This window comes from Lactuca serriola, chromosome 2 (genome assembly GCF_051521515.1).
Source record: "Lactuca serriola cultivar US96UC23 chromosome 2, Lser_US96UC23_V15, whole genome shotgun sequence".
NCBI classification, from domain to species: domain Eukaryota; kingdom Viridiplantae; phylum Streptophyta; class Magnoliopsida; order Asterales; family Asteraceae; genus Lactuca; species Lactuca serriola.
Genome location: NC_136409.1, coordinates 215294610 through 215309038, shown reverse-complemented (window position 1 = coordinate 215309038; position 14429 = coordinate 215294610). Strand labels below are relative to the sequence as shown.

Sequence of the window (14429 nt, the reverse complement as noted above, 5' to 3'; positions counted from 1 at the left end):
ATCAATTTCAATTGTTTCTAAAGGAACCAATACAATCATTTACTTATGATTGATGATTACCTATTTACCTGATTAGCAATAGCATGACTGCATGAGTCAGGAGTGAGTTTTCGTAATCGATTATCCCCCTCCGCCTCTCGATTGATCTTGAATGATCACTAATATTCGCTTCTGCTAATCTGCCTTTTGTATTTGCGTTCGTGTTCACGTGTGGACTACGAGTCTACAACTGATCGAAGAGTTGGACTGTATTCTGGACGACTAGACTATCTTTCATTCATTTGTATTTGTGCCCAATTGTTGATGGTTGAATATAGTATAAAAAAAAATTTCGCCCCCCTAAAAAAGTAAGTTGTGTAAACATGTTTCACTTGCCCCTTCTCATAAGTGGGTATAATTTTAACTGTATAATTATATTTTTGTATAACGAATGAGAATTCGTCTGATATTTATATAATTAAACAATCTATAATTAATTGAACTCTATAAATTTAATGATTTTCCACATAATCATATTATTTTTCATACAAATCCATCCTTTTTTTTCTAAAATATAAAAACAGTTGACAACCTAACATCTAACTATAGTTAAATTTATCAGTCAATTAAAAGTTAGACTTTTCACTCCATTTTACTTATACATTAAACTATACATTATATATTCTCTTATATAATAATAATAATAATAATAATAATAATAATAACAACAACTAGTATAGTGCCCATGCTCCGCATGGATCTGAATGATTTTTGTTTTTTATTAAGTTTGTGTGCAGCTAGTGATGGTAAAGCAAGAATATGCAGAAAATGATCGTTCATATTAAAAAAATCGGTACATAGTGAAAAATAGTTTGCATAACAAAAGCATACATAGGATATTTAAAAGAGAATGGCTAAGATTTGATGAGCTTCTTGTTGATTATTTTCCTCCTCCACCATCCCACCCACTTCCACCATTTGTACTTACAATACCGAATCCCTTCCTATCTAGATACAATCAGTGTGAGAATCACTAAAATATTCCATTCAAATACACAAAACTGATCTGACAATAAAAAAACATGTTTAATACAAATTGTTTAATAATTACAACATAAGGACACAAAAGTAATCAAGCTCAGTAGAAAGTCTAAACAGAAAAAATAAAAATAAAAAATGACATTGTGCTGTAGAAAATAACTAAAAGTAGAGACTATCATCGTTCTAACTTCTAACGAATTCAGCATTCCTGAAAACTCAAAATAAGATATCATTGAGATACTTCTGGTCTATTTTCATTATTTAAAATCTCTTGATCTAACTAAAAATGGTAAAAATTAACAGTTTTCCTATTTATCTTATGGTACTGGTTTTCAAGACAACATAAAACACAAATGACAGTAAAAAATGTTGATAAAACAATGTATATTCCATGATGGGTGATGAATCCCAATTTATGCCTGCAATAAGTATTAGACAATTTATTTATATACACAATCAAACATCTAAAAAAGAAAGAAAAACAAAAAGACAGGAAACTGATGGAAATTTAGCATATACTTACATCACGGAGGCTTTTTAATCCAAACATCTGAAGGGTATTGTTCGGAATAGGGTATATGCCATGTGGCAAGGTGTCTACAACTCTGGAAAATTCCCAAGAAAAAACTTCTTTAAGTGCAAACATATAGTTTTTGCTGCTTCCATTATTACGTTCAGAAACCATGTATGCTGAAGATGAACCACTTTCTGCAACTTCACAACCAACAATCACTTCAACAAATGATAGGGAAAAACTTGCCTTGATTCTCCTATATTTCGATAACATATTAGTAACTTTAATTTGAAGAAAAAGATATATTTTAATAAGTATTGGCCATCTACAACCTGGAATTCAACATTCCATTTCAATTTTTACTAATCTGGAATGGAATTGTTGCTTTCTTTGATCTCAATTTGAGTTCATAGCTAGATTTAAGTTATATTGGTCGAGTCCTTTACCATTTTTATGTCCTCAGGTCGTTGCAAGTTGAGAGCTTCTCTTCTTCTTATAACTATAAAAAAATAGGTATTAGTTGATGAGAAACTACACAAAATTAACATGAAAATTAGATTTTCCATTCCACTCCTTGATAGAGGCAGTCATACTGAAATTAGAGCAGGAAAAGAAATTCATTTAAGTTGTGTTGGGATTGATGCTGTTGGTACTTATTAAAAGAAATTATTTACAAACACCAAAAGAGAAAATTACAAAAATACCCTTGTTCTAGTTACAAAATCTCTATCACAATAAACATTTACGTGCACTACATTCATGATACCAGGAGTAATTGACCCAAATTGAAGTGGAAATGCCCTAGAAGCATTTGCAGCTCCTGAACTTAATATTAAAGAGAATCAGTAGACAACAGAATTACAAAAATACACTTGTTCTAATTATAATTTTACAATCACTTCCATTATACCTTTTGTTGGAGTTGAAGGAACAGTAACATCTGATATGCAAAAATTGCTTCCACAATTTCCTTCAAACCAAGGAAAATTGAGTAAAAATGGCTAAGATTGAAAAGAATTAAATGAAAGATATGATTTTGTTTACCTTATAGACAGCAAGACATCTAGGATAGCAAATTCATTCGAAGCTACATATGGTCTTGTTCAGATTCTTTGAAGAACATATGCTTGGATTAAACTAAGACCATTAAAAACCAAATAGCACCTCTTCCGCCTTCACCCTTGCCAACAACCACCACCGTATACCAGAGAAGACACCAAATGAAATTAGACCTGCAATAAATAAAGGGGAAACGAAACCCAAAAGCAAAACGCAAAAATGAAGAAATCGCGAGTCTAATTGACCCTATTCAATGTTTCTGTGCTGTCGGAACAACTCGAGCCGAAAATAGAAGGCTATAGTTCGATGAAAGATGAGGCACATAATAAACTCCGGTTGCCGTCTTCACTCGTCGTCGTTGCCTAGGCCGACGTGCCTCTTTGTTGTTCTTCGGTGCGTTAGGGTTTTATGGAGGCCGACGCTTCTGATAGAAACGGGAACGGATCATCAACAATGAAAACACCCTACCTCAATCTTCTTTTGTGTTTTTAGCGGTTGTTGAATGGAAGATGATTAGGCAGCATTGGAAGATGAGGCGGTGAAAGAAAGAGAAAGAAGACACGTATCTTGGTGGTGTCAGAAGCTGATGACTATGCCTACTCTAGCCTCAGCTCATTAGGTAGAAATTGAAGAAACAGTAAACCAAAAAGAAGCCTGTGAAAAAAAAAAAAGGGGAGCCGATAAAATCTTAAAAGTAAGCCACAAAAAATTACCTCGGCTTAAAAATCACTGTAGACAAGCCTTGAGGGAGCAAACTGTAAATTCAAGAAAGAACTGGGGCAATTTTGACATACATGAACGGCCAGACATAAATGAGCATAGATAAATAAACAAAGGACTAAATATGCCAACTTCTTAGAAATATTATGTAGCTAAGCTGAAACATTTTTAATAATAATAATAATAATAATAATAATAATAATACACGCCTATAATTTTTCATAGACAATTGAATTCGCCAAGAAAAATATAACAGCTAGCTAAAAAACCAAGAAAAACCGATCAAAATGAAAATATTAGAATAAATAAAATATTTATTTGAGTGAAATATGTAAATAATTACATCACCACTTTGTTCACGGTCCGACCGTTTTTCTTAGGCTGATCCATTGTTCCGTCATTCCCTGCAAGAACTCTGTACTTGTCCTTCCTCGTAAAATTTGTGCACTCAAACCCTAAACTCGCCGCCAAGATTCTCTGAACATAATTCGCGACGTCTTGAGGGCTCTTTCCCGACGAACATGTTGCCTCTGCCGGCAACTGGTTCAAGAATATCACCTCGTACATGGGTGTTGGGTTCATCAAGAAAAAAATAGGGTCTAAACCTTTCCAACCCCTGGCAGTGGTTGCATGGAAAAACTCGAGTCGATAATTCATTGCAACGGGCACAATTCGATCGGTTAGTTCTGCAAAAAGCGCACTAAATCGGAGCAGAAAGGGTTCTCTGCAAGTTGTACCTTCCGGGCAAATCACCAAATCACCTTCGGATAATCCTTTTTTTATCCGTTCCGCATCCACGTGTCGGTTTCGGGTCAAACGGACGGTTCGGATCGGAGACAGTAGCTCGGATAATCTTGATAGTGAGTAGGTGACCGCCGGGATCTTGCGTTGGAGAACTGCCGATAACGCAAGGGGGTCCATTAGGCTTCGGTGGGTACAGACGAATAGCACGCCGAAGTTTGACCGGCGGGAAGGTGGCGATGGTGGAATTCCTCTCACAATGACTCTCCCGCCGAAGAATGCCATCACGTAAGGAACCATACACATTGGTAAAATGTGGGCGACAATTATACGAGTGATTGAAAGTATGATTCCGAATGGGATCCAAAGGAGGATCAAAAAAGCTGTGGAGGGAGTCGGCCTCTTTACGAGGCGTCCATCATGGAAGATCACCGGCACCGGCTGGATTTCTTGATCGGCGATATGCTTCTGGTTGTTGGTCATCAGGTAAGGTGCATTCACTTGTTCCTGTTTTGCATATATATATATGAATTAGTAAGCTTTCTTTCATGCACGCAAGATTATATATATGAATTAAAAAGGATTTAATTAATTTAATTTATTACCTTGCATAGAGATAAAAATGAAGAATCAGAATGGCATCTTCCTATCCCTAAGCTAGGTTGTTTATCTTCAAACATGGCTGCAATACGATCACAAATTGAGCCACGAAAATCACCCACCTGGACTAACCCCGTGGCTAACCCAAACCGGCTAACCCCAAGTTCACTCCCAACAACATCATCTGCTCCGAGATGCTCCCTGGCAAACCGCTCCACCATAACCCTCGGCATCTTGGTCACGACCACCCTTCTTTCACCGGAGCTAAACACCCTCCAAGCATCTTTGTCAAGGTCATCAAGATAAAACTTGGGCAGAACTGCTCTCGCCACAGATTCAATCTCCGACATGGAAACGCCGGCGGTGGCAAAAAAAATGGCCAGCTTTACACCAGTGTCGCCCTTCCCACAAATATCTAGTAGTCGGATTACCGGCCAAATTAGTAGTAGAAATGTGAAGCGGGTTAAACCGGAGGCTTCGAAAGCTAGTAGCATGAAGTAAGAGAAAGGATCGTTGCTCTTCAAGAGTGATCCTTCTAGACCAGATACCACAGACTCCATTAATATATAATTTGGAGTTCTTGACGAATGTTTTAAAAAGAAATCTAGTGACGATGATATAGCGGTGGAGAAGATAATGGAATTTATCGCTTTTCGTAGATAGAGGTGAAAGCTAGATTGATTGATGGCTAATTCGGCTTATCATCAGTCTAGCTACACCCACCGTTGATGGAAGCAAATTCGTAAGGTCGTTTTTTTACCCATGTTTTTTGATCTGTTATAATTTTGTAGTACCTATATACCTACCCTTTTACTATCTTTATTATATTATATAATATAATATATTATATTTATTGATTGATCGTGAGAAGCCTCGATCTCATTTAAAGTCTATATATACAACTCACGTATGTCACATCAACACCATACATATAACCTTGTAAATTTTATAAACCACCTTCCATTATCTCATAAACCTCTATAAATAATTTCATCCCTTTATCTATTTATCTAACTATATTTTTATATCAAATTATTAAACACCATATTCATATTTAATAATATATATTCTCATTTTAAACATATCGACAATATTTTATCTGATGATATAACTTATGTCATGCTTTTAAATTATAGATTATAAAAACAGAAAACAAGTACAATCCCTTTGTTTTTTTCATAAAGTGGGGACTACAAAATGTTAAACTACCATGGTATTGAACACCCATGCAATGGCGCGTCACCGTGCCACATGTGATAGACTCCGTGTCCACTACGGGGTAGAAAATGCTGAGGTGGTCCATCGTTTCAAATTGTCCATCATTTAAAGAGCATCTCTTGATCTGTGTTGGAGCTCATGTTATGGTACATGCATCATAAAAATATGAACAGTGACAATTGTACATTATTAATGAATGCTATGATTATCAATAAAATACCACGGCTGGTCTATATACCCAATGAAAATCGAAATAAAAAACCCGCAAATCTGAAGTATTGATTTGAGCAACAACAGATTAATCGAAAAGCATTAAAAATGTTTGTGATTTTAATGATATCTATATATACTTTAGTGTACTTACAATAAATATCAAGATAGATTGACTTTTATTTACTCAACGAGACTGAAGGTGCGTTGTGTATGTTCGGTGATAAATATGAACTCTGGGAATACAGAGGTCAGGGCAACGCCCCGAAACCTAAACGAATTTGTATATCAAAAATGATTCCAACCAGACATTTTTCCCACCAAAACATACGGATGACATTATGATGATATAGGCGTCAGTTATGTCCAAAAATTATCTTTGGCATTGATTTTGGTGTAAGTGATTTTCAACCACACTCTTTCTTGTATAAATGGAATGAAAATGTTCAAAGAAAATGGTTCAACTCTCATATATACTGGAAATTGTTCATAAACAATTCACTATCCCATCAAACACAAATCAATAAGACACTTTTTGTGTTTCAAATTTAGAAGTGATCTAACTTTTAAATTGTTATTCTTGGATTATCCCAAATCTGATTTCATGATTCTCTAGGCTATAGGGTCGAAATTGTTCATAAACAATTCTCTATCCAATCAAACACAAAACAATAAGGTATTTTTTGTGTTTCAATTTTAGAAGTGACATGACTTCTTATTGTTATTCTTAGATTATCTCAAATCTGATTTCGTGATACTCTAGGCTACAGGGTCGAAATCACATATTTTGGAAAATGATTGAAATCATGATCCTAGAAATTATCCAAATATATTAATATTATCAAGACCCAAAAATCTAATAAAAAACACCACAATGCATGCGCACCATGTCAATTAAATGATCATCGTGTGTGTGTGTGTGTATATATATATATATATATATATATATATATATATATATATATATAAAAGATCAAATAAGAAGTAAAATTTTGGTAGAAAGTACGAAATTTTTTATATACGTCTTTTTTTAGCAAACAAAAAAAATGAATCATTAGATAATTCACAAGTAAAATGATTTATAAGAAAAAAAATCCAAAAAAAACACCTTCATGATTCATTTTAAATAAATCAAGAAAAGAAATTCACTTTTATAACAATATTAGTAAATATCAACAATATCATCGTAAAATGAATTATCGAGAAGTTTTTACGGGATTTTTTTTTACCATATATATATATATATATATATATATATATATATATGTGTGTGTGTGTGTGTGTGTGTGTGTGTGTTTGTGTGTGTGTATCTCTACAAATAAAATTACATTTACTAGCACAAACTATTAGTGATATACATTTTGTGTGCCACTATATCACATCTTTTCATTTAACAGCGCTTGATTCTTAAAAATAAAAAGTTTTCCGCCTCATTTTTTAGAGAGTGTTTGGCTTTCATTTTTAAATGATTTTTGGGGTTTTTTATTTTTTCAAAAAGTCAAAAGCTTAAAAAATTGTTTGTTAACTTCAAAAAATCTTTTAAATTAACTTTTTGAAAAGAAGAAAAAAAAGGGTGTTAAGAAGTCACGAATAGGTAACTTTTAGAACTTCTATCTTTTTTCCTTTGCTCCCTAAAAGATTTATACAAACACATTTTAAAACTATCTTTTTGAGAAGAGAAATCAAATATTCTTCTACTCTTGTTCCTATCAATCATCCTACCTATTTAAATAATGACATGTATCACCATTTTATTAAATATTAAATATTACAAATGTCACAATTTTATTGGGTAGCAAAATATATAAGAACAAAAAGTAGGATGATATTTAATTTCTCTTTAAAGAAATACATTAATAAAAAAGTACTCTAAAAAAATACTTTTTAATTTAAAAAGCTATCTCAAACACTATACCCACACACACGCACCCCCTCAACTTTTATTTTCCCTCTATCTCCAAAATTTATACCTAATTTCCCTCCATCCCAACATTGCCACTAGGGGTGCAAACGAGCCGAGCCGAGCCCGAGCCTGGCTAGGCTCGGCTCGGGCTCGTTTAAGTTATATGAGACTCGAGTTCGAGCTCGGTTCGATTCGAGCTTTCTTTTACTGAGCTCAGCTCGAGCTCGTAAAGAATTATACAAGCTCAACTCGGGCTCGGGCTCGACTCGTTTTTATCGGGCGTGCGTAAATAAGCTTAAGCTCGACTCGAGCTCGTTAAAAAGCTCGTTTACTAATACCTGAAATTCATAATTCCCCTAATATGTTTTTATTTTAATAATAATAAATAATAATATTATATAAAGGCTCGTTTAGGCTCGCGAGCCTAATCGAGCTTTGTGACATAGGCTTGAGCTCGAGCTCGTTTAATAAACAAGCTTAATATTAAGCTCATGCTCGGCTCGGGCTCGTTTAAAATCGGTTTTGAGTCGAGTTTTTAACGATCCAATCTCGAATAGCTCGCGAATAACTTGGTTCGTTTGCACCCCTAATTGCACCATCGTCTCCCTCCTTTTTTCTAGTGCTCCTTCAATGTGCATACTGCTTAGACTCTTCATATACTCATCTTGTATACAGTCATAGAAACTCATGTTCAGAAGAGAATGTAAAGAGTTTCCTTCAAATTTCATGATATTGTATTGGGGATATTCTATTTCCAAGTTTTGTTATCAAAATTTCATCTTCGTGTTCTTATATGTGCGACAATGACGACGCTCGTGAGTGAATGCAATAAAGCTCAAAAAAATCTTTTAATCGGAGGTACCCATGATGTCTTTGTGAATCAATATTTGAACGGTTTTGAAGAAACCCAAATGTACACACATTCGAATTTGGGCCCTAACCCTAGGCCTTATGATTCCTTACATTCTCGACTTCTCAGTTTGAAGTCTGATTCCAAGTTACAATTTCAATTCGCATAACAAAGGAGGTAACATAAGTTTAAAGACGGAAAACAAGGAAATTAGATGGCGATAAAGGGATGCGGAAATGAGGAGTTAACCGAGTTGCACCTATTGCCGATTATTATGCCTTTCAAGATAGAAATTAGATGCACAATCGTTCGTCCAAATCAATTTCCCAATTAGATGCCAACAGGTAATTAAATTCGCCCTGTGTATCTCTTATATTCTCACAAAATTTGTGCTTTCTCGTTAAATGGTTTGTGAGTTTTTGTACCCATCAAAAATTTTCCTTTGCACTATTTATCAGATAATATATGAAGTAAAGTCTTTGACAAATGATGAAGGAGAGTAACCAAGGATATAGTTGACAAATACTACATATGCAACCCATTGTTCAATTATTCAGAAAATTAAACCCAAAACGGTTCCTGAAAAGCCCATTTGCTGGAGTACTCAATGGTGGCTATGATAATGCAAACTGGGACCTTTTGCTTGGTTAAATTAGACATTCATAGAAGGTTAATACTTCCATCTTCTTACTAACTGTATTTTTAGTTTGGTTATCAAAAATATCATTATTTAAGTGTTATCTCTTTATCGATATGTCAAGTTGTTAAAAACCTTATCAACCTTATAAATATGAACTCGAGCACATGTTGCTGCGACATCTTTACCCTGAGTTTAGTAGTCAGTGGGCAATATTACAACAAAGGTAAATCTTCTTATCTCATTTTATTCTTTTTATAGATATAAACATTATTTTTAGGTTGCATGGGTTGCGGGAAAATATGCTCATTTTTATTTTTTTGAACAAAATAATTTTTGCAAAGCACTGTTGTTTTTGGGATGAGTGGCCTAGAGCTTCCAGTGCGTGCTGACTCAGTTGTTTCATTGTGTTTGTTTGTTAAAACATGTGAAGGTAAACCAACCATTAAATATATCCCCTTCGAGATGTAGTTTCTCTCATTTGAACCATAATCTAATCTTATTTTGCAAATCTTACTGGAATGAAACCACTACTTTCATAACTACTCTATTTCAACCACTACTTCCATAGCTACTCGATGGTGTTGTATTAACTCAAATTCAAAATTTTGTTTTTTTTTCTCTTACACGTGGTTTATTTTCAGAGATTTTAAAGGCTGTTGTTATATGATATGCGATTGATCGTAAGTTGGATATATAAGAAGAGTAATTATTAGGGGTGTTCGTTTGGATGGATCGGTTTGATCCGATCCAATCAAGTAAATCCAAATTGATTTCGGTTTTCAAAACATGGATCCGAATTGTCCAAATTAAATTCAAATCCGATCTGATCCGATCCAATTACAATTCGGTTGGATCGGAATTGTCCAAACTAAAACAACATATAATTATAATATTACCCAACTTTACACAAAAAACAAAAACAAATAATTTAGTTGTGATTTGAAATTTATAAACAACTAATAAGAAGATATATTATAGTTAAATATTTTATAGATACAAAACTTTTGAGAGAAAATGCATATTAATGTTTTTTTATCGGATGAAACGTTTTTAACCTATTTGAAAAAAATAAATTACAAAATTAATAATAACTATAGATATATATTATAAATAGGTAAATAATAAATGTTTATTCGGTTTTTTTGGACTATTCGGTTCTTATTTTATAAACCAAAACCAATCCGAAATCCAAAATAATAATTCGGTTTTATTGAAAACCAATCCAAAAATCCGAATTTAGATAAAACAGTGTAAGTAAGAGTTTTGAAACAAATGAAAACCTTTTTGAAAACCATTATAGTGTCCTACTCATTTGATACTGTCTAGGGTCTGTTATTCACTGTTTTAGACCTTACCAGTTGTACCTTTCATTTGGTACCTTCTGGGGTCTGAGCCTCTATTTGTTAGACTGAACCAGGCGTGTCGTTTGTTCGATACTCTCCTGGAGTCTATGATTCCTTGCCTTAGTCAGCAGTCCTCACTGCTGAGGCATATGTTATTCCCTGATGTTGTTTGCTTTCCTCAATAATCAAATTCAGTATTTTGATAATGATAGCAATTTAGGGAAAACGACTTTTTACCACATAACACTGACCAGTCTTGGTAGAAGGCTGCTTTATTAAAGAAAATATAGGATTTTCTGGAAAGAACTCTAATACACAGTAAACACTTAAACTACTACTTTATAAAGTTATTTGGATAAATGTCACTAAATACTTATGAACTCACCAGCATTTGTAAAAAGCTGATACTCGCTTTTCAAATAACTTGTATTCTCAGGTTAGCATTAGACAGGTACATCTCGGAGCTGTTGATGAAGATAGCTTAGTATCATGTTGTATCTATTCTATTACTTGTATTACTTTGAATTATTGTAATGTAACCATGTAAAACTATTACTATTAATGCAATGTTTTGTTGTACTTTGATTACTATAATGCATGTGTTGTGATACTTGACATGACGTCATCCACCCCAGAACGTTTCCGCCGTTCCGGTTTTGGGGAGTGACAAATTGGTATCAGAGCATTGTTTATAGTGAATCAAGTATATCAACCTATAAAAGATATACGAACTATAAACACTTCAGGACTAAAACACTCTGACCAAGAATATATACTGTTAAGTATCTAAAAGATTTAACTAAGTATATATATACACACATCACTATAAAACACAGAAGTCAGTATCACCCTAGAACAGAACAAAAGTATTAAGATTGTTGGATAGCACGATTGGGCTTAGACACTTTCACCCGATTTACTCGGTTTCAGGTGAGTTCATACCCCTTTAATGAACCTTTCAAATGTTTTTATATGTTTTAGGGGGGGGGGGATACAAGTCAAATATACATGTTTATGGAAATTAATCACATGTGATTCATTATCCATAGTTCAAATCACATGTGATTTACCACTATGCTTTATAAAAGGATTTTACGTTTTCAAAACTATTTTGGTTAAATAAACAATTTTCTAAATGTTCCCTTTTGACAAGATTTTTATTAAATAAATTCCTTATAAAATGTAACCATACTAATATATTTATATAAGTAAGACTTGAAGGACTTAGGACCGATAGCTCGCCTTATTTCCCGTTCTTGTTTGATTGTGGGCTTAGGGTAGTTGTTATCCGTCCGACTGTCGTTGATTTCTTAGTTATATATCATGTATATTAGTGTTGGATACGGGTATTTTCATTTCATCCGATACTTAAACCACTAAATTGACAAGAACCATACACACTAAGTTAACTATAATAGGTATAGTTAAGGCCACTACTACTCGCTATAGCTACTACTCTACACACTATAATACACTCTATTACGATACTATACACTAATAAGAGAACGCACTACGAGCTATACAAAAGACTACTACACTATAATACAAGAGAAAGTACTAATCCGAAGATAACACACTAACTCACTATGAGATACTCTATTCGTTACACACTACGCCCAGAGTTTTCCGACAGGAGAACGACGCTACATGTATAGATCTATACGGGGCAGACACTATTACATCCCGACTGTTAATTTCAGTCTGAGCCGTGTCGGCCCAAGGATGCCGCTACTTCACTACACTGTGCTTGACCGGGAAGGTCATGGGATCCTCTATTATACACACTATTGGTAACATACAAGGAATATACTATAACCACACTAAAATACTAAACTAAAGGTCAAGTTAATATCCCGAAGTAATCAAGTATCTAGCACTAAAGGAAGTTTGCACCACTATTATTGACTTCAAGCATAACCTACCATATTGCATTACTTATTGGAGATTCACTATTATACTTTCACAATAAATGGTTTTCAAAGATAGAAATTTCATGTTTCTTAAAGGTTTTCACTTACAATGAAATTCTGGAAAATATAGGTTTTTCTACTACTTATGAATGTAAATTGCAGCTTTTCATACTATCAGTTCTAATGCTTTTTATACGAAAACTCACACTAAACTCTTATGAACTCACCAGCTTTATGCTGATACTCGTTTTCAAAATAACTTGTATCCTCAGGTCAAAGATAGACAGGTACAGATGCAGCATTTTGGAGAAGGTGGAGCATACAAGATCCATCTCTTATTTTTGTATTACTTTTGGTGTTTGTTGAACATTACAAAACACACTTGTAATTAAACTCACTATGTAATGAAATGGTTGTATGTTTCTTGTTTTTACTATTATGCAATTGTGATGATACTGTACATGACGTCCTCCACCCCGAAACGTATTCCGCCGTTATCGGTTTTGGGGTGTGACACACGTCAGCAATAGGGTACCTCTGTTTATCAGAATTCTCTTTACCAGATCAAGATGGAGAGATACCAATACACGCTTAAACAACAGGCCAGCAACACTTAGGGGGTGTTTGGGATTGCTTTTTAGCTTAAAAAGTCATTTTTCAATAAAAGGACTTTTTGAGTGGTTTTAAAATGTGTTTGAAATAACTTTTGAATGAGCAAAGGCTAAAAAGCCAAAAGTCACCAAAAGTCACAAATTCTGACTTTTAAAACCATTATTTTTTTTCTTGCCAAATAGTCATTCTAAAAGATCTTTTATAATTGCCAAACAAATTTTCACACTTTTAGCTTTTTGAAAAAGTCAAAAGTCCAAAAAGTCATTTTAAAAGTTTTCCCAAACACCCTCTTATTCTTCAAACTTTTCCTGTAATTTTCGATTCTTAACAGAGGCATACAAAAACGAGCAGAACCTACATTCTAGAATCATTTCTTTTACCCTAAATCAATACATATAACATTCTAGCAATATACGTTCAAGCCAAATCCAAAACGAATAATAGCAGCAATAGATATAAAATTGAGAATCAGAATCATAAGAATTATAAGAAGAAAATATATAGAACATGATGAATTAGAGGGTACATTAATTTTATACATACAGGGCATTCAAGAAGTTCGTGAACACTGGTGAGATGAATTTTTGAAGGAACAACATTGACGTTATAAGTTTTGGATGACGTAAAATGATGATGATGATGTTGGATCTCTTCGTTGCCCAATCCATCAGAGGTTGAAACCCATTTCAATGCTATCGTAATCCATGGTACCAAATTTAAGAAACAGAAACAATACCCACAAAGAGAGGATCAAAATTTCATGAAATTTGTTAGGGTTTTGCCTCTTTTTGTTCAAAATTGGTCTTTTCCTCCCCTGGTTAAAGATGAAGATACAAAGATGGAAAGGAACAAAAGAGAAACACGAGATCGGGTCTTTCACTTCCTTTTCCAATTTTTTGTTATTTTGCAATCTTGAATTTTGATGAGAGAGAGGGAGTTTTATTACTATTTTTTGATTATTTAAATAGATAAAAAAAATGAATATATATATATATATATATATATATATATATATATATATATATATATATTACAGTAATTTCGATTTTCAGAGTTAATAAAACCACATAGAAACATTGTCAAAAAGAC

At 33.6% G+C, this 14429-nt stretch overlaps 1 protein-coding gene across 1 annotated transcript; it reads right to left on the bottom strand.

The window, feature by feature from the left end:
• Positions 1-3436: 3436 nt before the first annotated feature.
• Positions 3437-5417, bottom strand: LOC145088487 (glycerol-3-phosphate acyltransferase 5-like). Its single transcript, XM_079026852.1, has 2 exons — positions 4660-5417; positions 3437-4561 (listed from the first exon to the last, which is right to left on the bottom strand). Exons 1-2 carry the CDS (start codon positions 5212-5214, stop codon positions 3653-3655), a joined length of 1464 nt encoding a protein of 487 aa, XP_078882978.1. The 5' UTR covers positions 5215-5417; the 3' UTR covers positions 3437-3652.
• Between the last annotated feature and the right edge of the window lie 9012 nt (positions 5418-14429).

What these genes read in the sequence shown, in the direction of transcription:
- LOC145088487 (XM_079026852.1), bottom strand. Translation starts at nt 5,214, where the DNA reads ATGGAGTCTGTGGTATCTGGTCTAGAAGGATCACTCTTGAAGAGCAAC. An exon ending in CATTTTTATCTCTATGCAAG is followed by an intron (nt 4,562 to 4,659) that starts GTAATAAATTAA and finishes TATGCAAAACAG; the next exon opens with GAACAAGTGAATGCACCTTA.